The sequence below is a fragment of the Rhinatrema bivittatum genome, chromosome 2 (genome assembly GCF_901001135.1).
Source record: "Rhinatrema bivittatum chromosome 2, aRhiBiv1.1, whole genome shotgun sequence".
NCBI lineage: Eukaryota > Metazoa > Chordata > Amphibia > Gymnophiona > Rhinatrematidae > Rhinatrema > Rhinatrema bivittatum.
The window spans coordinates 712,053,077-712,078,272 of record NC_042616.1 but is presented as its reverse complement, the minus strand read 5'-3'; the positions used below and the strand labels follow the sequence as shown (position 1 = coordinate 712,078,272).

Below are 25,196 nucleotides of genomic sequence, written 5' to 3'. Positions count from 1 at the left end.
CCCTGTTAGGATCAGTTGGGTAGATGTGGAATCGGTTATTTACACTTTCAGATAACAGAAGGATTAGGGGGCACTCCATGAAGTTAGCAAGTAGCACATTTAAAACTAATCGGAGAAAATTTGTTTCACTCAATGCACAATTAAGCTCTGGAATTTGTTGCCAGAGGATGTGGTTTAGTGCAGTTAGTGTAGCTGGGTTTAAAAAAGGTTTGGATAAGTTCTTGGAAGAGAAGTCCTTAACGGTTTATTAATGAAGTTGACTTAGGGAAATGGCCCTCTGCTATTACTAGCATCAGTAGCATGGATCTACTTAGGTTGGGTACTTGTGGCTGGTTTGGCCTCTGTTGGAAACAGGATGAAGAGCTTGATGGACCCTTGGTCTGACCCAGTATGGCAATTTCTTATGTTCTTATCTTCAAGTGATTTGGACTGGCCACTGCCGGAGACAGGATGCAACTCCTTATGGACAATTGGTCCTGATCCAGTATGACATTTCTTATGCTCGTCCAAAACCAAAGTCATTTACAAAGTTCAATGAGTTGTATTTAAAGTCAAGAAATGTGTTAACTGACAGCTGCATGAAACATTGCTACTACACCTGTTCACTTATTGTGCATTTTATGATTATATTATGTACTTTTAATGCTGCAAGCCACTCTGAAGCAGTTTTTTTTGGAAACGGCATACAAATAGAACAGAAGTAGACCACTCCAGGTCTGAAGTGCCACAAACAAGCTGAGTTTTCAGAATATCCACAATATGCATGGTATATATTTGCAAGCAAATATCCCTCATACATATTTCATTGTGGATATCTTGAAAACCAGAACTGCTTGTGGCACTCCAGACTGGCGTTGCCTATCCCTGAAATATAAATACAAATCCTACATTTCCCCAAGTACCGGAAGCCTTTACGCTTTGCAAATAAACCGAGTGGTATCAACATCTCTCTGAAAATATTTTCTAAAATTACACAGAATGCAACCACCCCTAACTACACCCTGGTATGCAAGCTCTCTCAAACTAACAATAACTAAAACTGTCACAAGAAATTGTGCTTAAATGCTCACATAGTGCTGCAGCAGAGGGTCAGATACCTATCTGAAGTAACTGTGGAAGCAAGCATGCATTTACACTCTGGTTATTTCTTTGATTAGGGAAATTCTAGCATTCTACTCCCTATTTTACCTCTTCAATAACACAAGTGACAGCTGAAAGACAAAGAATGCTAGGTTTTCTGTATGTTATGCCTTCCATGCCTCTCACAGTCTTTAAAGTCCCATGTGGAGCTGTTAGAGTTACTGGCACTTATGTATCAAGTGATTCTAACCATCCCATTCTGTAGTTGGAAGCCTTTTGGCTGTTCGGGGTGGTGGATTCACAGAAATATTATTCTGAAGGTAGAGGAGGGGGGGGTGGAGCAGCAGCTTTCACTGGTCACTATTGTTGCCGATCAGCTGGTCAGTGAGATGGGCCAAAGAGAGAGCACGAGCCTGGAGCAGGAGCAGCAAGGAGTTCTGCCACTGCTGGGAAGAGATGACTGGGGATGTGCATCTTCTTCTGGGCTGGCAGCCCAAAGGTTCCGGATCATCGACCCAGCACAAGATCACCTCTGCCTCAAACCTCTTGATTAACTCCTATTCTCTGGATAAACCGTTATTCACAAAAAAAAAAAAAAAGACCAAATATCCAAATATAAATAAATTACTGCAAGACCTTTAAGTAACGTTCCTGTTTCATACATGAGCAAAACAAACTCGCAAGCAAATGTTCACACCGCGAACTCATGCTGACCGGCCACCCGCTCAGATATGTTTCTGCTAAGGGCACAATTTTGTATGCAACTTGTACCTCTGAATTTACAAAGCGAGTCCTTTACAAAAGAAAATAAATGGGCAAACGGGGGAAGTGAAGCCGCAACATGACCAACTGCTAGAGCAGTTTTTTGCTCACCTTTGAAACTACAGAATAGCATCTAAAAGGAGATTGTAAATACATTTTTGGAGGTCAACCGGCCACAATCGCTAATAGCTTTAAGAAAAGCTTTCTGCTCATGGCTGGCACTCTCTCAGACTCTGCCTTTCTATGAATGTCGGACACTTAATTCTGACATCATGAGCCTTCGCGTAGCTCTCAGACCTTACCATTAGTTCAAAACAACATCTCAAACTTTCAAAACACTTTTCATAATGATAACATTTCCATTCAAATTCATTCATAGTGCTGAGCAAATTAATTTACTTCCAGGGTCTCAATGGGGACAAAAAAAAAAAGACTGAAAAACAAAAAAAATCCTGCATGTCAAACAAAACTTTGTGATGAAGTGGACCCTGGCTTGCCAATGGGAAGGGGAACATACATACAGCTTTTGACAGAAAATTCCAAATCTTGTAAACAGAATCAGAACTATGATTATAGCAAACTTATAATAAAAATGGGAGCACTGGCCATTTATTTCACATTCCATATACTTTAGCAGCTTCAGGGAAAAATGGCAATGTATAATGCATTATTTGCCATGCTAGGAAGGGAGTCAAAAAAAAAAGACATCTACAACAGAAGTCCCATTCTCTTTGCGAAGCGGTAAAAGCAAATAGGAATGGCAATATTTCTGCAAGGTAGCCAAGTTTATTGGCTTTCAGTGCTCTCTTTTGGACTTTCCTAGTATGTACAAGTGACCCAGACAGGCCACTGTTGGAGACAAGACGCTCGATGGACCATTGGTTGATCCAACGTGGCACTTCTTGCATTCTTAAGCAATATTTCCGCTTGACCCCTCAAGACCTACAGGATTTCCTGCTTCTATCGTTTACGTGCAGACAGGTACAGAGATTCAGCAATTGGTCTGGCTCCTTGCTGCACAAGGTTCTTAAAGCCACATTTGTTCATTTGACTCATGACCTGCTCTAACTGGCTGCTTCCCTCTCCCTCTTTGCTGGGTGAACTGATCATGCACATTAGGCTATTCTTTCATCTATCCATGCAGAAGTAAGCTCAACTGCTGCCATGCTGGTACAAGATACAGCAACTGTGCCTGCAGGCAGACACTAAAATGAACTTTAATTAAGGCTACTGTGGATGCCAATATAATTAAAGTCAGGGAAAAGGAAGAAAGGTGCATCTGAAATCAGTGACCCAGATGGAACATTTTCTGCTGGATAAAGTCATGCTAGGGTGAATGTCCTACGGATGCCTGTATTGCCAGATCTAATCAATGTAGTACTGAACCATGCTTTTGAAAAAAAAAAAATATATATTTTTTTTATAAATTATTTTTCTTTGGGTTTGGAAGTTCTCCTTTCTCCAAATTCTTCTACTTCAAACAGTAGAACCAGTGCTGGGTTCTGGTGTCACGAGTCTTCATTCACAACTATCCAGGGATTTCCCTCTGTTTTATTAAATTCTCCTTCCCAATGTTCCTAAGTCTGCTCATTGCAGCAACAGTCCTGAAACCAGGCAGCACGAGTCCTTCTTGAACCCTGTATCAAGGGCTCTTAATTTGTCCACCAGGTGTCACCATGACAATGACCCTGCCACCGCACCATCCCCAGTCCCGGCCAACTTGGGGTGCAGAGAGCCTGATTCAGGAATCAAACCAACAGGGCCGGCACGTCCGTTAGGTGAACTAGGCGGTCGCCTATGGCGCCGACCCTTAGGGGGTGCCGAAGAGCAGCAATGTGATGCAGTGAGCGGTATCCCACTCGTGGCAAAGAGGAGTAGAGATTCGTCGGGCCGCGGAAGCAGCACGCGAACGAGATAGGAGTCAGAGATGGGCTGGCGCGACTTGAGCAACCAACGGTCGCAAGGCAGAAGTCACCTAGGGCACCTACTAACCATTGCACCGGCCCTGCAACCCAGGACCTTCCACATGGAAGTACACAGCACTTGCCACTAAGCCAGCCCCCAAACATGTTTCTTAATGTCTTATCTTGGTTGCCTAGCAGGGACAACCAGGGATGAGGAAAAGGCAAACTACTAATTGCTAAATTTAAGGACTGGTAAACCATTTGTCTTTAGGCTATAGCTGGGACCTGATGCGGTAATTAAATGTTGGGGCCCTCTTATTTCGTTATTGCATTCAGTATTTCTTTCACTCCCCCTCCCCCCCCCCCCTGGTTCTCACCTCTCTCATGCCACCTCCCTTCTTGCTCTCACCCCTTCCCTCCTCCTCCTCTCATCTCTCTTAGCAGCAGACCTGGAGCAGCCACAGCAGAGGGAGGAAGCAACGCTACTCTCACCGAGTGGCTCATTCTGCTCAAGAGAGTCAATAGGCTGCGGGAGAAGCAGCAGCAATCCTGGCTCCCGTGGCAGGCAGTCCTGCTGCTTCCATTCACTGGCCCAGAGGACAGAGGCAGCAGTGCTTAGCATATCGGGGGGGGGGGGGGGGGGGGGGTGTTTGCAACACTCCAGCTCCTCCTGCCTGCCAGCCCCACATGGGAGCCGGCTCGGGTCAATGCTCCTCCTCTCGTTCCTGGCTGCTCCTACCAGGCTGTTGCTAGGTCTGTGTAGATGCAAGCTACGTGGGGCATCACCTATAAAGGTGGTGCTTGCTGCAGTCACAGCACTCGCGCCGGCCTAAAGACAGCACTGCAAGCCCACCCAGTGCTTCTGGCATGAGAGACTGACTGCACATTTGTTTCTATGTGCACAGAAGCTGCGGGAAGTTAAAAGACCTGATGCGCTATTTCGAAATTGGGCATGCGAGCGATGACGCTTTTTTGCACTGTTTTTATGCTACTGTTGTCCAATCCTTAAATCTGGTCAAAGCATGGCTTAGGAAAAGGACAGTCATCTCCTACTTCGGTCCTTTTCATTAACGTACAGCGCCGAGAACTACATGCAAAAGGACAAGCTCCTCACACACAGGGCCAAATATACTACGCATTTTTTCTTATAATCACAAAACTGGGGAAACCCTTCAGTACATCAGGTCCACAGTGATCTTACCTCACCAATACAGCAATCTTGGCTTTCCAGAACCTTCTGTTATTAAATCCTTTTGATGCCATATTGGCAACAAGAGAGAAAAGGGGAAAACAACTTTTCAACTCTCACAGAACTGTTTAGTTTCTTTGTGTTTATTTACTTTGCATTTATGTGCAGACAGATGTCCTGCAGAGACCCTGACGCAGGCGGCTGTAAGCAAATTTATGCTAGCATAGTAATATGGCAGATGTTGGCAGGTCAGGGCCATCTGGCACACACAAATTGCCCAGGTGCCCTTGCCCATAGAGCTCTAACAACTCTGGTCATCCCCCTTCCTTGCCCTTATAACCACCCACTGAGCTAAGATGTTATCTCAGGTGTCAGCCATATAGGCTTTTGTGCCTGTTCCTTATCCTTGGGGCGAGAGCATAATTTAAAAGCACAAATGTATCCACTGGGGCCATGATGTGAGAAATAAAACAATGGGAGTTTCTGCTAAACATCTAAGCAAGAAATTAGCTTGAACAGCGGCTCACAGCACAGAAAGGGAACGCGATGAAGACATCACATAATGCTACTCTGGGATAAAGTAACGCCCTGTGAGGAACTGAACCGGAATTTTCTGATGGTTTCAAGCTTCAGTTCATCATACTGAACACACACACGTCTAAGAAATAACTGGGGGCCAGACTGCTGAAAAAGGGACTAGCACTGCCACCTTCAGAAAAACGTTTGGTGGGCTGCCACACTTACCCGAACACCCAGCACTGGGTTCCTACCCTCTTGCACTGCGTGTCAGTGAGATATGCATAGTACTGCCTAGAAAGAGAGTGAAAGAGACGTAAAAAAAAAAAAAGATCATTAGGAATATTCAGAAAAGCATACACATGGAAAAAATGGCTGAATGAGCACACACAGGTTTGTGCACAACAATACCAGTCATCACGGCTTCAGCCCCCGACTAACGATGTCATTCATTCATCTCTCATCAACGCTGCTAACTCAACCACAGCTGTCCCCTCTCTCCCAGCTTGAGCTCGTGCTGCGAAAAGCAGATGCAGTTACACGCGGACAAGGGGGAGAGGGTGCTCTTAAACGTTTATCTAGGCAAGCGAACATCAAAGCAACAAAGATTAAGCCTTGACGAACAGCGCTGTCGCCAATAAGTTTCGAACTTATGTTATTCAACTATGAAAGAGTACTAGGAAAAAAAAAACCCCTGAAATCTTTTTCCCAGTACGGTTAAAGGGAAGCTTCTGCCTGCTGTCAGAGGTGGTCTAGGCTGTTGTTAGAAAGTGTAGCACCACAAAGCAAAACTGCGGAGAAGCTCTTCTGACCTGTCCGATCTCCCTCTCACAGCCTTCCAGCTGAAGCCTCCTCACCTCCTTCACCAGCATATTGAAGCTCCTGATAAAAGCTGTCAACCGCAGCTTAAGATGCAAAATTCTCTAGAACTGCTGAAAGGTCCTATGGCCCCCGGCTCCTTTTCCGTTGCGGCATTAGAGATTAGCACATAGAGCAAGCTGCTTTTATTTTCACAGGACCCACAGAAATAAAGATCGCACCTGACAGTGGGTGCTGTGATTATGCCGATGAAGAGGATCCTGCACCAGCTTAACGCGTGACTTGCTTGGAACACAAAGATGTGCTTCAAGAAGAAGGTATTCAGCTCGGTCAGCTGGAAGGAAATAAGAGAACATAGATAATCCACTTCTGCCCCATCCCCCACATATGCAAACATCCTCGCTGGATGTGTTGTTTAATTCATGTTTCATGATCATAGTGGGAAAGTAACAGTTGGAAAAAAAAATCAAAGAAATAAAAAAAACCTCTCTCCAGAGGCATATTTTGCACGTATTACATAAAAGTAGCCTCAAAACAATATCTTATTCTAGTATGAGCCTACCAATAGTTCACTAAATGTATAACAGGTGTACTCATACTATGGCAAAGGTAGCCAATTCCGGTCCCCAAGAGCCACAAACTGGGCAGGTTTTCAGGATACCCATAATGAATTTGTATGAAGTAGATTTGCATACAATGGAGTCACTGCATGCAAATCTATCTCATACATATTCATTGCAGACAGCCTAAAAAACAGACCTGTTTTTGGCTTCTGAGTAATGGAGTTGGCTATCCCTGTACAATGGGAACCATTGGTCAAACTTGCAGGCTCTCCCAACTTTTAATCATTGGCCTCCAAAAATCCATATAATACTTCCCTGTCATAAACTTTACGGTCTGACTCTGAGTTACTCAGGCCCCTCCCCTTGGAAGCTGTCACTGGCGGGGGACACACTTCCCCCACACAACAGAACCCATCACTCGGAGAGGGGCCCACATCGGGGCTCAAATGATCATCAATCCACCACTGCACAAAGGCCTGAAAATGCCGAGTGATCACCGCCGTGGCAAGCATAACCTTCCACTCCCTTGTACAGAGGTGATATGACAATTCTGAATTATATGGCGTAGAGGTCAAACAGGGTGAGAGAGGAAACAGAAGGAAGGGAAGGAAGAAAACCACAGCAGAAGTGGTACATGAGGGTTAAAAGGACAAACAGAAAGGGAGGATAGGACAACAGGACTATTAGAAGGTGGGAATGAGAGGCTTGAAAAACAGGAGAGGAGAAGTACAAAGAGGGGACAGAGGAATACATGGGAGACTCATGTAACCTGGGTCGGAGTTAAGGAATGGCCAAAAGCAGGGTAAAAAGAAAATGTAGAAAAAGCTTACAAGTTAATTTACTTGCACAGTTCTGAAATAAATCCCAGAGCACAAAGGTGTGTTAATTCCCTTCAACTTCTTTCATGAAAAAATAATCCCTTTAAGCAAAATGTTCTGCTTAAAGCATGGCAGAACTTTTGTTTGATTCTTAAAATTTGCATTTTCAGGCCAAAGTCTCACAGAGATTCGGGTTGTGAAATTTTGTTTAATGGCACTTTTTCCCCTTCCTGAAGTTTCAGGCAAAATAATCCTTGGCAAAAGATGAGCCGTTTCAAAACTGCACAAGCCAACGGACCTTCACACTTTTTTTTGCCCAATTCTTTAATCTAGATCAAAAGAAATGGTTGATGGGTGTAAAGTTTCCGAGGGGAAGAGAATAAGACGGAAGCCAAAACACAGCACAGGATGCCAGAAGAGTCCCTGTTACAATGTTCCTTAATTTCACAGCGCTGAGTAACAGACTGCTTGCAGGATTCCCATAAGGCCCAGTGATAGCCCCTAGACTGCTATTAAAATCTCCCTTTGAATGCCTTCTTCTCCATGTACAAAGTAGCCCCAGTTTGGACAGTCCTTCAGCCATAGCTATGCCCTTGTGCCCTCTTTATTAGCACAGAGGTTAATTTTCAAAGAGTTTAGGCCCCTAACTTAGGTAAATTTTCAGCTGAAAACTTAGAGTCTTGAGTATAACTGAAAAGAGGCACATAACTTAGATGTCTTTATTTAGAGGCTCAGTTTTCTTTACAACATCAGCTTCTTAGAATTCCTTTCTGCTTTTGTCAATCATTTGGATATCCTAAAACCGAACCCAAAACTCCCAATGGGACCAGGTGAAGGCCTTGGGCAGAGGAAGGATGATTCTGTGGTTAACAATGACCTAGAAGATAATGATCCAAACTCCCATGCATGGGGTTTACATCAGGCTGCAACCCCTGATCTCAAAAGTCTGATCCTTAAGAACTGAGGGGGAATAATGGTAGTCCCCAAGTGGATTATGTCTCAGTAGATTAGCGACAATCATAAAAATGAAAAACTTCTATAGTCCTGTCCTACATCCTTCTCTCATACAACCTGTGCAGGTCGTTCTCTTGTACTGCAATACAAAAGCCAGTCTTTTTTAAAAAATAAAACTTATTTCTTTACTTTGCTGTTATTTCTGTGATGCACTTAATATGAACTTTTATTCTTGTAGGAGTAGTGAAATCTTATGATAAAACATCTGTAAAGCCAACCAAATGAAACAAAAGCAAAGAAAAAGGCATTTTTAACCCACTGAAATCTTCCACAACAAAAACAAGTTAGAAGGGGTATCAGATTATTTATTTTCACCTGCCAGATGATCATGAAAAGATAGATTCCAGCCACCCTTTGAAACGAAGACTTGGGGTCAAACCAGCGAACATAGGTCCAACTGGCGGGCGTGAACTGTAGAGCAGCTCTCTTGATTTTCCCCGTGGTGGTGTGAATGTCCCTGTATGAAAAAGAGGAATAGAGGAATTAATACAGTCGCCGTGGATAGACAATCTTTTGGGGAAAGAAAGCAGGAAAATTGGTTCTTACCTGCTGATTTTCGTTCCTGTAGTACCACAGATCAGACCAGACTCCTGGGTTCTGCCTCCCTTCCAACAGATGAAGACAGAAAGTTTAACTGACACTATCTCTTAACCTGGTGTGCCACCTGCAGTCTGTCAGTACTGACCTGTACCCAAGCCAAAATGGAAAACTATGCCCAAACTCAATATAACCTAACAAAACATCTCCCACTGAACGAGCAGGAGAAGAACCAATAAATCTGAACAATTCTTATAACCATATAAGTCAGCATGTGCAACCACCTCCTGAGCCATAAAAGGCCAACTGAAATTCTTCAGCTTATATATTAAAAAAACACAGATCGAGCGGACTCTCCAAACCCGGGCGGGACGACTCTGGACTGAACCTAAGCTTCCCTAAACTGGGTGGGATTGCAAGAGTCCTGCTTGATGTACACCTTCCCCAAAGCTCTGAAACTGTGGCACCTGGACGTCCAGATGATAATGCTTGGAGAAAGTGTGCAACGACTTCCAAGTAGCCGCTCTGGAAATCTCTCGTGGCGACACTAACTTATATTTGCCCAGGATGCTGCTTGAGACTGCATTGAGTGAACTCTCAGACCCTGAGGCACCGACTGTCCCATGCAGATGTATGCCGAAGCTATGGCCTCCTTCAGCCATCGTGCTATGGTCGCCTTTGAAGTTTTCTGCCCTGTCTTTGCATCGCTGAAAAGAATGAAAAGATGATCGGACACTCTGAAACTATTAGTGACCTCCAGAGACTGTAACAGTTCTCGCTTCACATCCAGACACCTCAACTCCTAATCCACTGCAACCGTCCTATCCAAATTCGGAAAGGCAGGTAACTCCACTGTCTGATTCAAGTGAAAGGAGAAAACAACCTTTGGAAGGAAAGAAGGCATCGCCCGCAGAGAGAAACCAGAATCCAAAAACCTTAGGAAAGGCTCTCTACATGACAGGGCTTGCAGTTCTGAAATCTGCCTAGCTGAACAAATTGCCATCAGAAAAACAACTTTTAAAGTAAGATCCTTCAACATCATCCTGCGTAGCAGTTCAAACGGTGCCACACAATAATTTAAGAATCAAGTTTAGGGGCCATGGAGGACATGCTTTATGCACCGGGGGACGCAAATGCTTGACTTCCCACAAAAAAAATGTACCACATCCGGATGTGCAGCCAGAGCTCCCCATGACTCCTGCCCCATAGGCACCCCAAAGCAGCCACCTGGACTCTCAATGAATTGAAAGCCAAACCTTCCTGCAAAAGGACAAAATGTGGGCCACTGAGGCCCTAAAAAGATCCACGCTATACTCCTTGCACCAAACCTCGAATACCTTCCACACTCGTACATATGCTAGGGAGTGGACTTCTTTCGTGTTTGCAACAGAGTGGTAACAACATCCTCCGGATACCCCTTCTCTCTTAGGCACTTCCTCTCAAAAACCAAGCCGCGAAAGAGAAGCGAGCCGCCTGATCTAAAAATACAGACCCTTGTGGAACAGGTTGGGAAGATGAGCCAGACATAGTGGGCTGTCCACAACGAGATTGACTAAGTCCACGAACCACGGCCGGCGAGGCCATTCTGGTGCCACCAGAACTACCTGCCCCAGATGAAGCTCTATCCTTCCCAAGACTTTGCCCACCAGCAGCCATGGCGGGAACACATACAGGAGAATTCCCTCTAGCCACGGGAGGACCAAGGCATTGACTCCTTCTGCCCCATGCTCTCTCAACTGAAGAATCTCGGAGCCTTGGCATTGCTGCATGTTGCCATGAGGTCCATACACTGTACTCCCCACCTGTGATGAATTAGGAACATGGAATCCTCCGACAACTCCCACTCTCCGGGATCCAACTGTTGGCAACTGAGGAAATCCGCCTGGACATTGTCCAACCTTGCTATGTGGGAAGCTGCCAGCATTTCCAGGTGGTGCTCTGCCCAGTGAATCAACTCTTGGACCTCCTGCGCCACTGCCCGACTCTTGGTCCCACCCTGCCGGTTAATGTAAGCCACTGCCGTCACAATGTCGAATAATACTCTAACTGGCCTGCCCTGGACAAGGAGCAAAAAGGCCTGCAACGCTAGGCACACTGCTCTCGTCTCTAGATGGTTGATGAACCATGTCGTCTCCTTCGGAGACCAGCGTCATTGCACCACTTGAGCCTGAAACACAGCCCCCTAGCCTGGCGTCGTTTGCGACCACTATCCAATTCGGCACCTCCAAGGCTCAAATTGCCCCAGCACAACCACCAATACAGACTTGACCTGGTATGTCCATAAGAGGCAGTGGTAGATGAAATTGTTCCGAGACTGGATTCTACCTGGACAGCAAGGCTGACTGAAGAGGCTGCATATGAGCAAATGCCCAAGGAACCAATTCCAAAGTGGAAGCCATAGACCCAAATACCTGAAGATAATCCCAGACCCTAGGAAACTGCACTGTTTAGCAACCTGCCAACCTGTCCCTGCATCTTGACAATCTGCTCCTCGGTGAGAAAAAACTCTTCCAATCCTGGTGTCAAAGCGTGCTCCTAGGAAATCAAGAACTTGAGATGGCACCAGCTGATGCCAATCCTGGTGACGAAGCGTGGACTAAGTCCACGAATTGGTTCGTGGACTTAGTCAATCTTTTTATGGACAGTCCACTACGTCTGGCTCATCTTCTCCACCTGCTCCGCCAGGGTCCTGTATTTTTAGATCAGGAGGCTCGCTTCTCTCTCGTGGCTTGGTTTTTGAGAAGAAATGCCTAAGAGATAAGGGGTATCCGGAGGACGTTGTTACCACTCTGTTGCAAGGACCAGGACGCCCTCCTGCCAAAGAGCTGCTGCTACTGCCACCATCACTTTTGTAAAGGTCCTTGGAGCAGCTGCAAATCCGAATGGCAGTGCGCAAAACTGAAAATGATTTCAGAGGATCATGAACCTGAGAAAACTTTGATGGTCTGGACGAATTGGAATGTAGAGATAGGCCTTGGTTAAATCTAGAGAGACTAAAAAAAGAAAATTACTTCCTTACCTGCTAATTTTTGTTCCTGTAGTGCCAAGGATCAGTCCAGACGGTGGGTTATGTCCCCCGTCCAGCAGATGGAGTCAGACAAAGCTTCGGAGGGTGCTGACATATCAACCAGTGCACCCTCCCTAGATCCTCAGTATAGAGAATATCAAAGCCAGAATAACAAACTAGAAAGGATTGGATCAAGTGTATCTGAAAGTAGATCAAATGATACTAACAATTGCAACTTGCAAAGAGAACTGTCGAACAGCTCGAGGAACGGAGGCAAAAGACCAACAGAAAACCAAAAATAGCAATGTAATGGCAGATCGAGCAGGCAAACCCCAGTATCCCAGCAGTAACTGGGAGGGCGTCTGGACTGATCCTTGGTACTACAGGAACGAAAATTAGCAGGTAAGGAAGTAATTTTCTTTTCCCTGTAAGTACCAGGATCAGTCCAGACGGTGGAATGTACCAAAGCTTCCCGAAATCGGGTGGGCCCCTGAAAGCCCTGCTCGAATGACCCAGTCGCCAAAGTATCCGGAGGTTGGCGACTGTAGATGCAGACGGTAATGTCTTTCAAAGGTATGCAGTGTCTTCCAAGTCGCAGCCCGACAAATTTCCTGAGATGAGACGGACTGGGATTCCACCCAGGAGGTTGCCTGTGAACGGAGTGAATGGACCTTGACCCCCACTGGAGGAGTCCGACCCGCACCAACATATGCGGTCACTATTGCTTTCTTGAGCCATCTCGCGATCTTGGTCTTTGTGGCCTGCGACCCATTTCGTGGCCCCGACCAGAGGATGAAAAAGCGGTTGGAAGTCCTGAAGTCGTTAGTAACTTCCAAGTATCGGATTAGGCTGCGCTTGACGTCCAAATGTCGTAGAGATCTTGGCTCGCCGGCTGCGAAGGACGGGAGCTCTATCATCTGATTCACATGGAAAGTTGAGACAACCTTGGGAAGGAAGGAAGGTACTGTACATAAGGATACCCCGGTGTCCGTACAACGGAGGAATGGTTCCATGCACGAGAGTGCTTGGAATTCCGAGATGCGGTGTGCGGAGCTAATGACCACCAGGAAGACTGTCTTCAGGGTGAGGTCCTTGATGGTGGTGTGGCGAAGGGGCTCGAAAGGAGGACCTGCGAGAATCCTGGGGACCAGGTTAAGATTGCAAGAGGGGCAAGGGTCCCGGACCGGAGGCCGTAGATGTTTCGCCCCCTTGAGGAAACGGGTGATATTTATTTATTTTATTTATTTAAGGTTTTTATATACCGGCATTCATGATAAAATCACATCATGCTGGTTTACATTAAAACAGTGGTGCATAGAAAGAAAAAACAAACTGGAACTGTAGTGCGGAAGAAAGCAGTTACAAAAAACAGGGATGCTTAAACTGGGAGAGGAAGGAAAAAGAAAAGGTTAATAGCATTTTAAATATTTACAACGAAAAGTTAAATGAGCTGGTTGTATTATAGAACTTGAAGTTGAAGGACATTAGTTGGAATCCGGGAAAGCTCGGATGAGACAAGAGAGAAGGGTGATTGGTTGACTGAATGAATGAACCCAACGCGGAAACTTGTACTCGCAGAGAATTGTAGGCAAGTCCTTTGTCCAGGTTGTCCTGTAGGAATGCGAGGACCTGGGGTATTGAAACCCTGCTAGTATGAGTGTTGTGGTCAGTGCACCATGACTCAAAGACCTTCCAGACCCTCACATAGGCGACCAAAGTGGAGGTCCTCCTAGCCTGTAGAAGGGTTGAGATTACCGCGTCAGAGTAACCTTCAGGCCACAAGACAGAAGCGTTCTGCCTGGTCAAAAAATACGAGCCCTTGATGGAGTAGACGAGGAAGATGTCCGAGGCGCAGTGGGCCGTCCTCTGCGAGGTTGAGCAAATCCACAAACCACGGTCGTCGCGGCCACTCTGGGGCTACTAGGATGATGGGCCCCCGATGTATCTCTATTCTTCGAAGCACCTTACCCACTAGAGGCCAGGGCGGGAATACGTAGAGGAGGAGATGACCCGGCCAGGGGAGGACCAGTGCGTCTATGCCCTCCACCCCGTGTTCCCACCTGCGACTGAAGAATCGTGGCACCTTGGCGTTTTGAGGCGTCGCCATGAGGTCCAGGCAGGGTGTCCCCCAGCGACTGATGAGGAGCTGCATCGCCTCGTCGGAGAGAGACCACTCCCCGGGATCCAGAGTCTGTCGGCTCAAGTAGTCCGCCTGAATGTTGTCTACGCCTGCGATGTGGGAAGCTGCCAGGCATGTGAGGAACCGCTCTGCCCACGCCATCAGGCGGGCGGCTTCGAGAGCCACATGTCAGCTCCTCGTTCCGCCTTGGCGGTTGATGTAGGCTACAGTGGTCGTGTTGTCCGACAGGATCCGCACTGCTCGATTTCTCACGAGAGGCAGGAAATGAATAAGTGCCAAAGGCACCGCCCTCGTTTCCAGGCGATTGATTGGCCAGACGGCTTGCGCCTTTGTCCACTGCCCCTGGGCGGAGCTCCATTGACACACTGCTCCCCAACCCGTCAGGCTGGCGTCGGTGGTGACCACCACCCAATCTGGCATTTCGAGCAAGGTGCCTTGTGCGAGATGCAGTGGATCCAACCACCAAAGGAGGCTGGATCTAGCAATCGAGGGGAGAGGGAGGATGAGATGGTAGTCCTGCGATACCGGTTTCCAGCGCGAGAGTAGTGCTGGAAACCGGTATCGTGAATGCTCATGGAACTAGATCGAAGGTGGAGGCCATGGATCCCAGGATCTGCAGATAATCCCAAGAGGTGGGCTCCACAAGCGCGGCGAAGCATTGGATCTGGTCTCGGAGAGATTGCGCCTTGTCCGGGCATAGGAAACCTTGCCCTGAACTGTGTCGAAGCACGCGCCCAAGAAATCCAAATGCTGCGAAGGCCTAAGACTGCTCTTGGTGACGTTCACCACCCCAGCCGAGAGATTGAAGGAGTTGAACGACCCGAGAGACTGCCCGCTGTCCCTGGGAGAAGGTCTTCGCCCGGATGAACCAATCGTCCAGGTAGGGATGGACTAGGATTCCCTCCCGTCTCCGGCCTCGAAAGGACTGACTCCAAGACTGCTGCCTCCCAGCCCCTTGTCTCTGACCTCCTCCTGAAGGACGAGACTGACGGGGACGCTGACTTGAATGGAAATGAGCCCAGGTCGAAGAGAAGCCTCTTCCAAAGTTCGGATTGTCCTAGGAAGCTTGTGCCCTTTTGTCTCCCCAGAACATAAGAAAAACATAAGAACATGCCATACTGAGTCAGACCAAGGGTCCATCAAGCCCAGCATCCTGTTTCAAACAGTGGCCAATCCAGACCATAAGAACCTGGCAAGTACCCAAAAACTAAGTCTATCCCATGTTATTGTTGCTAGTAATAGCAGTGGCTATTTTCTAAGTCAACTTAATTAATAGCAGGTAATGGACTTCTCCTCCAAGAACTTATCCAATCCTTTTTTAAACCCAGCTACACTAACTGCACTAACCACATCCCCTTGAAACAAATTCCAGAGTTGAGTGAAAAAGAACTTTCTCCAATTAGTTTTAAATGTGCCACATGCTAACTTCATGGAGTGCCCCCTAGTCCTTCTATTTACCCGTTCTAGACCCTCATGATTTTAAACACCTCTATCATATCCCCCCTTAGCCATTTCTTCTCCAAGCTGAACAGTCCTATCCTCTTTAGTCTTTCCTCATGGTGGAGCTGTTCCATCCCCTTTATCATTTTGGTTGTCATTCTCTGTACCTTCTCCATTGCAACTATATATTTTTTGAGATGCGGCGACCAGAATTGTACACAGTATTCAAGGTGCGGTCTTGCCATGGAGCGATACAGAGGCATTATGACATTTTCCATTTCATTCACCATTCCCTAATAATTCCCAACATTCTGTTTGCTTTTTTGACTGCTACAGCACACTGAACCGATGATTTCAATGTATTAACCATATTATGACGTCTAGATCTCTTTCTTGGATGGTAGCTCCTAATATGGAACCTAACATTGGGTTATTTTTCCCCATATGCATCACCTTGCACTTATCCACATTAAATTTCATCTGCCATTTGGATGCCCAATTTTCCAGCCTTACAAGGTTTTCCTGCAATTTATCACAATCCGCTTGTGATTTAACTACTCTGAATAATTTTGTATCATCTTCAAATTTGATTACCTCATCGTATTCCTTTCCAGATCCATTTATAAATATATTGAAAAGCACGGGTCCCAATACAGATCCCTGAGGCACTCCACTGCCCACTCCCTTCCACTGAGAAAATTGAAGGACATATGAGCTGAAAGGTAATGAGTAAGGACACATAGGTAATGTCAGTTCATACAATGTTGTTGTCACAGGTGATAAATCAGTGAAAACATGGATATACAAGATATACTTTCCTAAAACTACTGTATACATTGAAAGTGCCAGTGCACTAATAAAAATAAAAAAATAAAAAAAAAATGGAAATGGAAACCTTAAAAACATAACTTCTTGACAGTGCGGTTAACCTCTCATTGAACCATCGACTGTTCTGCAATGAAACACCAATGAAACACCAAAAAAGATGAACTCATAAGTGTACCTACTTGAAGCTTGCCCAGTGGTAGGTCCTCATTTCCAAGAAGTGACAGACCACCATGCCCAGCCAGATGCCGCCGCCGTTACACAGCAAGATGTCCAGGATAACTTGATCCCACCAGCACTCGGCAAAGTTAGGCAGGAGATGCATGAAGAACAGCTAAGAAGAAGAGCACATGTGACACAGGAAAGGGCATTTTAGAACTGGCACAATAAAAAAAGAATAATTCTGCTAGGTAGGCAAAATGGCCATTTTCAAAATGTTTATTTCAAGGCCCTTCCCTTCACCTCTTGGCTGCTGGGTAGTTTAGTGGAATCCAAGAACCAGTTCTAACCTTTTTTCAGCCACACAGATTCAGTTATCCATGGCATAGGTGCTGTGTGTTGTGTCTAGGAAAGGAACAAGTGCCCAGGGGGCCATGCAGTGTGCCACAGGGCATGCAAATTCTTATCAGGGAGGTTACTGTGACTTCTTTCCATTTTTCTAAAGTTAGAATTTCAGCAAATAAATAAATAAATAAATAAAAATATGACTTTATACAGCTAATAGAAATTTTGTTTTATGCTCTGAAAACAAAGAAAACAAAAAGATTTGAAATAGCAAGTTTGCTTACCATAAACAGGGCTCTCCATAGACAGTAGGATGAATTTCTCATGACACTTGGATGTTGTCATTCAGTGGCACAAAACTGACCCCTCTCTCTAGCTCAGTAAAGCTTGTGTGGGAGTTCCCCCATGTGTGCTGCCTCATGAGCCCCTAAGTTCATTATAGAGTTTAACTTTAGCTAGACAGCCAACTCTCCAGAGAGACAGGTGGGTATTAAGCATGGTTAATTCATGCTGCTGTCTACAGAGAACTTTGTTTATAGTAAGCAAACTTGCTTTCTCCTTTTGCAAGCAGGGCTGAATTAGCCATGTCATGTGGAGAGTCCTAAGCTGACAGCTGCACTGCAGAGTATTTACCAGTAGTGCATCTGTTCCACTGTAAACCTGAGGAATTTTCAGTGTGTGTAGGAAGGTTGGGGATGTCAAGTCCAAGGTGCATATCTAGCCTCCTATTTGGATGAAGGCAAGGATGATATGGATGGTATTCATCTTGAGTTTCTCTCGCAATAAACCCTTGCTCAGCCTCTGTAAATTCAGGATGGATCTCAATCCCTCTGATTTCTTGGGGATAAGGAATAGCGGGAGTAGAACCCTTTGCATGTTCCTCAGGAGGGACTGGTTTTATCGCCCGTTGACTGAGAAGTGACTCCACCATGAGACAAAGTTGAGTGAAGTGAAACAAATCCAGACTGAAGGCTAAATGCTGGGGAGACACTGGAGAAGTGCAACTAGTAACCGTAACTCCACAATTTTTAGGATCCAGTGGTCCTTGGTTATCTTCCTCCACTCTTCAAAAAACCAATGGACTCTTCCTCTCACTGAAGGGTTTGAGGGCTTGAGGGTGGAGACCCATCAAAAACTTGGTCCTGATTTAGGATAAGCCTATGGCTGCACTTTAGGATGATGCCTGTCATGTGGATGCCTTCTTGCCAGAAGTTGCTGCTAAGGCCATTTAGGTGGACCTCGATAACAGTGAAAGTGTGCATGGGGAATCTCTGAAAGAAAGACCCTTATAAGAGAAGTACGGACACCTAAGGCTAGAAGGGTGCTCCAGGCCACCCAACAGGAACTAGATGGCTGCATATTGTTCCTTCATCTGGGCAACTATTTCTCTGACTTTTTCCCAGAAAAGTCTGTCACCAGCACAGGGGATAACAGCCCACTTGTCATGAACATCTTCTCGCAGGCTGCTAGCTTGGAGACAACGTCATCTAATGAGCTCCAATAGCTGCAACCAAAGATCTGACCGGATAAAGTGGTGCTTGCACTCCTCTGCATCTAAGAGGGCCTGGCGATAATCTTCCTGCTCCCTGTACAGGGATTGTATAAGGGTTTTTAATTTGTCAATGTGATCATGTAAGTATTGCACATATGTAGAGTTGATGTGCTGCAACACGTGCATTCAGAACTGAACTCTAGAAGATTTTCTTCCTGAAATTGTCCAACCACCTGGGGTCTTTAACTGGGGTTGTACTGTAGAAGATTCAAGTCTTCTTGACCCACTTTAGAGCTGATTGGTGGGGTAGCTGACCCACTATAAAGCTGGTAGCTTGGTGCACTCTGTACTTGAAGTTGAGCTTCCTGGCTACTGGAGGACAGGAAGCTGGATTGCCCTATATTCTCTTTTGCAGGTCTCACAAAATCTGCCGCCAGCTCAGATGGGGTTTCCAGAATACAAAGCAGGTCAAAAATATTCTTACATGGGTCTTTGCTCCTCCGGATATTGACACCTATTGTCTTGCCCAGCTTATCAAGAAACTTGGAGTATGAGAGGTCTTCCAGTGGTGATGAATGCTCTTGCAAGTCACAGACCCTTCCTCTAAAACAAAGGGTGAAGAGACGCTAACCCATGACCTCCAATGAAGAAGATGGTGACTGGGGTGGAACATTGGTTGCCTCAGAGGGGAAAAATTGCAGAGAAGGTCTAAGTCGGGCATGTCCTGTGCTTCATCCTCTAATGTTGGCTAGACTCCTCCACAGAGAAATGTGGTCTGCCTGACTCGGGTGGGCTGACTTCCATCAACAGATATACTGACAGGACTTCATGCGGCATGGAAGAAAGTGTGACTACCCCATATGGGGATAAATCTGAAATCTTTGAAGGGGATAAATCTGAAATTGTTGAAGGGTGCCCTCCTTGTCATTGGCTATCAAAGAGGTAAAGAAATTCTTCACCAGTTCTGAGATCTGGTCCATGGACTGATGTATCCTCTAGGCCAGGAGTTGGAGAAGAGACATCTTCCTCTGATGCTCTAGGGTCATCCTCCTGAGACACTTGCACTGGCTTCCAGCAACTTCTTCCTGAGATGCCCACATGGAAAGCAAGGGAACCACAGAGCAGATGAGATATAGAGGATCCAGACACATTGGTAGAGACCCTGGCAGCGTGCTTTGAACATCGGGGTCCAACACTCTAGCAGGCCTAGGGTCCAAGAAGAAGAGATAAGATGGAGATGAGGGCATTTTCGGGCCATGAAAGGATGAGGAAACTGGAAAGCAGTCTCTTCTGGGTCCACCAGACTCCAGAGCCACAGTAGGCTTTATCTGTGCCGACTGCACCACTGACTTTAGACCCGGAGATGTCAACGACTTATGTGACAGAACAGAGGACTTATGCATTGATGGCACTAGGCCCTTATACACTGACTGGTGCAACAATGGTGCACAGGATTTATATGTCGAGTACACCAGATGCTTCACTGGAGCTGAATGTTTCGATGGCACTGAGTGTACCATTGGGGTAGAATAGTGCTGATTCTTTGGTGCAGTCAAGCTCCAAGAAAAGGGATGAGGCTCAGGAGAGCAATGCAAAGCAGCTGGACTCTAGTCCTCGGTGCTTCTGTGCCTTGCTTAACCCAGAGTCTACAGCAGATCAGAAGAACCCTTGCTTGACTTGGCACGAAGGGGGAAAAAGAAGAGGCTCTGTTCCAAGAAGATGAATGGCTCTTACTCTCAACCGAACTATGAGCTCTCCCATTTTGAAGGACCGGTTCCACTGGGATCTGGGAGACATTCAGCCACAGTGATAACAGTTCACAGAGTCGTGATCAGTGCCCAGGCACTTACAGCAGTTGATGTGGTCAATGGTGATGGACATCTTGTGACCAAAAACACAGACCTTGAAGCCAGTGGGAATGGCCTTCTTGGGAATGGACAAGACATCTTAAAAAAAAAAAAAAAAAATTTAAGGATAGCAGTGAAAAGTGCTGTTCAGGGGCTGCTGAGGCAGCAGAAAAATAGTGAAAGATGATTTCCAAAGGCAGAAGTAGAAAAAACTACTACAAAGGATCCACATCTGAGAGGTAGTATGGACAAGAAGTATGAGGGGCTCACGAGGCAGTGCATGTGCAGGAACTCCTGTGCATTCTTAGTACTAAAGTAAAACTTTACTGAGCAAAAGAGAGGCATCTGTTTGGAGTTGTCGGATGATGTCACGCCTAAGTCATGGCTCATTCAGCTCTGCTTGTTGATGGAGAACTCATAAATCAATATACAGGGAGGGCAAATTTCAATGGGATTCACCTGGGAAAACTGGCCTGTCTGATTTAATTGCCCTCCAATGCACGGGCTTTCACAAAGTATGTACCTTTAGCCGAGGTGAAGAGAGGCATTACCAAGGGTGGAAGAGAAAACAGCATATACGCATTGAATTTTTGTGCCATTTTTATTTATTTACTTGTTAAATTGACTTTCCGATTAAAACGCTCAAGGTATTGAACAACCACAAACGAAAGGGACTATTAGCTAAAGGTTTTTTCCCCATTTTGCGTCTATGGGAAAAATGCTTAGTATATAGGCCCCCATCTCACATGAAGAGCGGGTGCAAAATCTGTGAGCATTTTTAGCACATATACGTTACGCTAGCTAAATTTCAAAGAGAAACTACCCAGGTCATTTCTCTTCGAAAACTAGCTGCAAGTACATGCAGTATAAGTACACACAGACTGTGCAACTATTCAGGCTATTAAAAAATTGTCCCCTACAATATGCCATCACCTCTGTAGTACGAGGATTATTTTAAACAGTTTTCTTGAGGGCAGAAACAGAAGATTCTTCCGCTTGATATTGAGCCCACCACCCTCTTTTAGGAATTTCCCCAGCTACAACATGGGACTGGGAGGGTGACTTACAGCTTTGCAGAACTGTAGAATCAAGGCTGCACTGTGCACATTAAACCCCCTGTGACCTTTCACTCTCAGGCAGGCAGAGAGATTTTCTCAGTGCTGCACTAGATACTGGGGAAACATATCAGTTGACGTGAGCACTAAAACATGAGAAGGTGTGCAGTGGTCCTGGATACCTTTCTTTAGCCTGTAGAATTAGTCCAGCTTTTGTTTATCGGCAGAGGTGGCGGCGGTCAGCACTATAACAGAATTTAAAATGCCTGAGATGGATACAGAGGGCCATGGTAAGAACAAAGTTGAAAGGGTGGGTAAAAGACATGGAGGTGGGGGAGGGGCTGGGGTTGCTGGTGTTGGTATCAGTATAGAAGTTTAAATGCTCATTTACCAGAAGCAGCAGAGAGGAAGAATTTCAATTGGGTGGATCAGGTGGCTCTTATCTGCCATCAGTTACTATGTTAAATGACCCAGCTCTAGTTATATTTCAGCAACTGGGATTAATAAAAGGTCAGCAAGCAAGTTTAAGGGAGCTCAGCTCTTCAAAACTAGTCTAATAGAAGGGAAGTTTACAGGTTTATCTTTATTTCTATGTATGAAAGTAGACTAATGTGATCACATTAATTCATAGAAAAGGACAAGTAAAAGATCTTCCTTTCTCTAAAATACTGGTTTGGGATTTTTGTTCACAAGGCATAGTGGAAGAAAATCACTTACCCCTATGATCTTGACATCCTAGACTCTAGACTGTACTTGCTCACAAATATTCATAATTGCCAGGAGCACCCACTACCACCTCAGGCAACTCAAACAGATAAGAGAAAGGCCACCTGACTACCCTGACTTATGCATTTGTCCTTTTCTGACTGGACTACTGCAACACACTTTACATAGTTCTCCCACGCTGCCACCTAGATGCTGTCTGGATCCAATAACAGGGAACACATTAGTCCAATACTCTGAAACCAGCACTAGCTTCTAATTCTCTACTAGGCCTAATTCAAAGCCCTTATGTTTAGTCTTCAAAAAGCCCTAGGCCCCATTTAACTAAGAGACTGCCTATCCCCCTACAAACCCATCCACAGGCAAAGATCTGAAACGGGGGTCTTCTCCTTATTCCAGGCTCACCCGAACCCACAAGCACGCCTTCTCCTTGTTCCTCTCAGGCTCTGAATTCTCGCCCAGTGGAGGCCAGATGCACAACAAATATATTGACATTACTCTGCATAATCAAATCCTCCTTTTTAACTTTGCCTACTCTTCCAGCCCCTACTATCAGCAGAACTGACCCTAATGCACTACATATTTACCTGTTTCCACATAACTGTCACTCTGTCAATTAAAATTTGCATCACACTGCACCATATAATGATCTGTATCATTATAGAATTGTACTGTATTGTATTAAATGTAAATGTTATCATATATACTGTATGCAGATCCCTCAATATCTGTTCCTCCCTCTTGAGTACTATGGTAGGAAAGCAAGTAATAAATCCTTGTAATAAATAAATAATATATTTTCCCTCCCTATCACTCTCTTGTTCGCAGTGCTCAGCCTGTCACCCCCCCTTTGCTCACTTTGTCCTCTACAGCCCCCCCCCCCCAACCGCTGCACTCTCCAACATTTTTCCCCTGCTCCTTCCCATGGTATCTCAGCCCTTTCTTTAACCTGACTTTATGATTTTCTGGAGTACCTTGCCTATCATAGGTCTTGAAGGAAACACATACAGAAGGACTGATCGCCGGCCAAGCTTGCACCAGGGCATTGATGCCAGAGAGGTTCTCTTTCCTTCTACTGAAGAACTTCTGCACTTTCGCATTCTTGAAGATACCATGAGATCTATTTGTGGTAATCCCCATCTTACCAAAATTTGACTGAAGGCTACCTGAGATACATACCACGCTCCTGGATCAACCACACTGCGACTGAGATAATTTGCCCAAGTATTATCCAAGCCAACAATATGAGACACAGACAAGGCCCATCAGATTCTCTTCCACCCAGGCAATGAGAAAATCAATTTACAACAACACTTGAATACTCTTGGTCCCTCCTTGATGATTTATAAGTACACAACTACTGTTGCGATGTCAGATATTATTTTGACTGTTTGACCTCTCAAGTGAGGAGCTAAGTTCAGCACAGCCAACCAATCCAATCCAATCCATAATATATCGGGCTTGGTAGTATGTCCGTCAGTGCTCGCGCATGTTCCCCAGCCCACTGATAGATGGCGCAGGCGGCTCCCTGGCCACCTTGGAGGCTCAGACACGCCAGATGTATGAAGGACAGCGGCCATCACGGGACAGGCAGAACATAGCAGAGGAGACCCTGGCATGCTGCGAACGGAGCACGTCCCGCGGCACACGCTCCGTTCGCAGCGAGGATGAAGGCCCGGCGCGCTGTTTGCGGCGAAAAGGGAAGGCCCCCATGAGCCGTGATTGGCGCGCCCGGGCCTTCATCTTCACCGCGGAGCGTGTGCCGTGGGACGTGCTCCGTTCGCGGCATGCCAGGGCCTCCGCTGCTATTTTCTGCTCAAGGTGAAAATGGAAGGCCCCTGTGTGCCGCGAACGGCGCGCCGGGCCTTCATCTTTGCCACGAACGGCGGGCCAGGCCTTCATCTGCGCTTCGAATGGCGCGGGTCCCACGGCATGCCGGTGAGAGAGAATGTGTGTCGGGGAGGCAAGGGTGAGAGAGAGCAGGAAGGTGTGAGAGAGAGCATGGGGAGGGGATGCCGGTGAAAGAGAATGTGTGAGTGAGAGAGGGGGGGTGACAGAGAGCATGGTTGGTGAGAGGGGGTGGGGAGGGGGTGACAGAGAGCATGGGAGGTAAGAGAGGGTGGGTGGGGGGATGCCGGTGAGAGAGAATGTATGTGTGAGAGAGGAGAGGGAGTGTGGGGGAGTGCGAGAGACAGCTTGGTTGGTAAGAGGGGGAGTGTGCGGGATGCTTGAGTGTGGGTTTCAGAGAGGAAGCCTATATGAGGGGATGTGTGTGTGTGTGCCAGAGAGTGAGAGAGCCTGTATGACGGTATGTGTGTATGTGGAAGGGACACTCTTATAGTGAATTTCTAGGGAAATTCTGTTCAAAACAAGAGCAGATGTGCCAATAAAAAGGCTCGCCGCCCAGGCGTAGAACAGGTACAGTTGCTAGTTTATTTATATTCCACACTTCAAAATGGATTACATCCAAGTACTGAATGTATTTCCCTGTCCTCAGAGGGCACATAAGCTAACCGGGTCATTCATCAAAATGCGTTATGGCATTAATGCACACACTAACGAGTTAACGCATGCGTTAACGCCATAACCCATGCATTATTGTTCATAACACATGGCGTGAATGCAAATTTTTTGGAGGGGCGGAATCAGGGAGAATTTGGACAGGATTTAGTTTGGACAGGATTTAGTTAAATGAGGGATGCGATAGCATAACGCATGGGTTTAATGCCAGAAATAACTACACCTTTTTTCCTGGCGTTAGGCTGTGCGATATGCTCGAAATGGCCATAATGCAATTTGTGATAAATTTTTTGAATTGCATTTTGGCCATTTCTGGGCTTGGGGAGAGTGGAGTGAGTGAGGGAAAGAGAGGGGGGAGGGGGAGAGAGAGAGAGATCAATGCATTAGTAACACTTTTTGATGACTCTAGCTGTAAGTTTGGACAATGGAGGGTGAAGTGAC

The 25,196-nt window shown here is 46.1% G+C and overlaps 1 protein-coding gene across 1 annotated transcript in view; it reads right to left on the bottom strand.

The window, feature by feature from the left end:
* PTDSS1 (phosphatidylserine synthase 1) overlaps positions 1 to 25,196 on the bottom strand; it is a 113,615-nt gene that overhangs the window by 49,170 nt on the left and 39,249 nt on the right. The window contains exons 6-9 of the mRNA XM_029591753.1: positions 16,797 to 16,948; positions 8,981 to 9,122; positions 6,492 to 6,604; positions 5,680 to 5,745 (exon numbers count right to left, since the gene is read on the bottom strand). Coding sequence (XP_029447613.1) covers positions 5,680 to 5,745; positions 6,492 to 6,604; positions 8,981 to 9,122; positions 16,797 to 16,948 — 473 coding nt within the window. The remainder of the gene's footprint in view (positions 1 to 5,679; positions 5,746 to 6,491; positions 6,605 to 8,980; positions 9,123 to 16,796; positions 16,949 to 25,196) is intronic.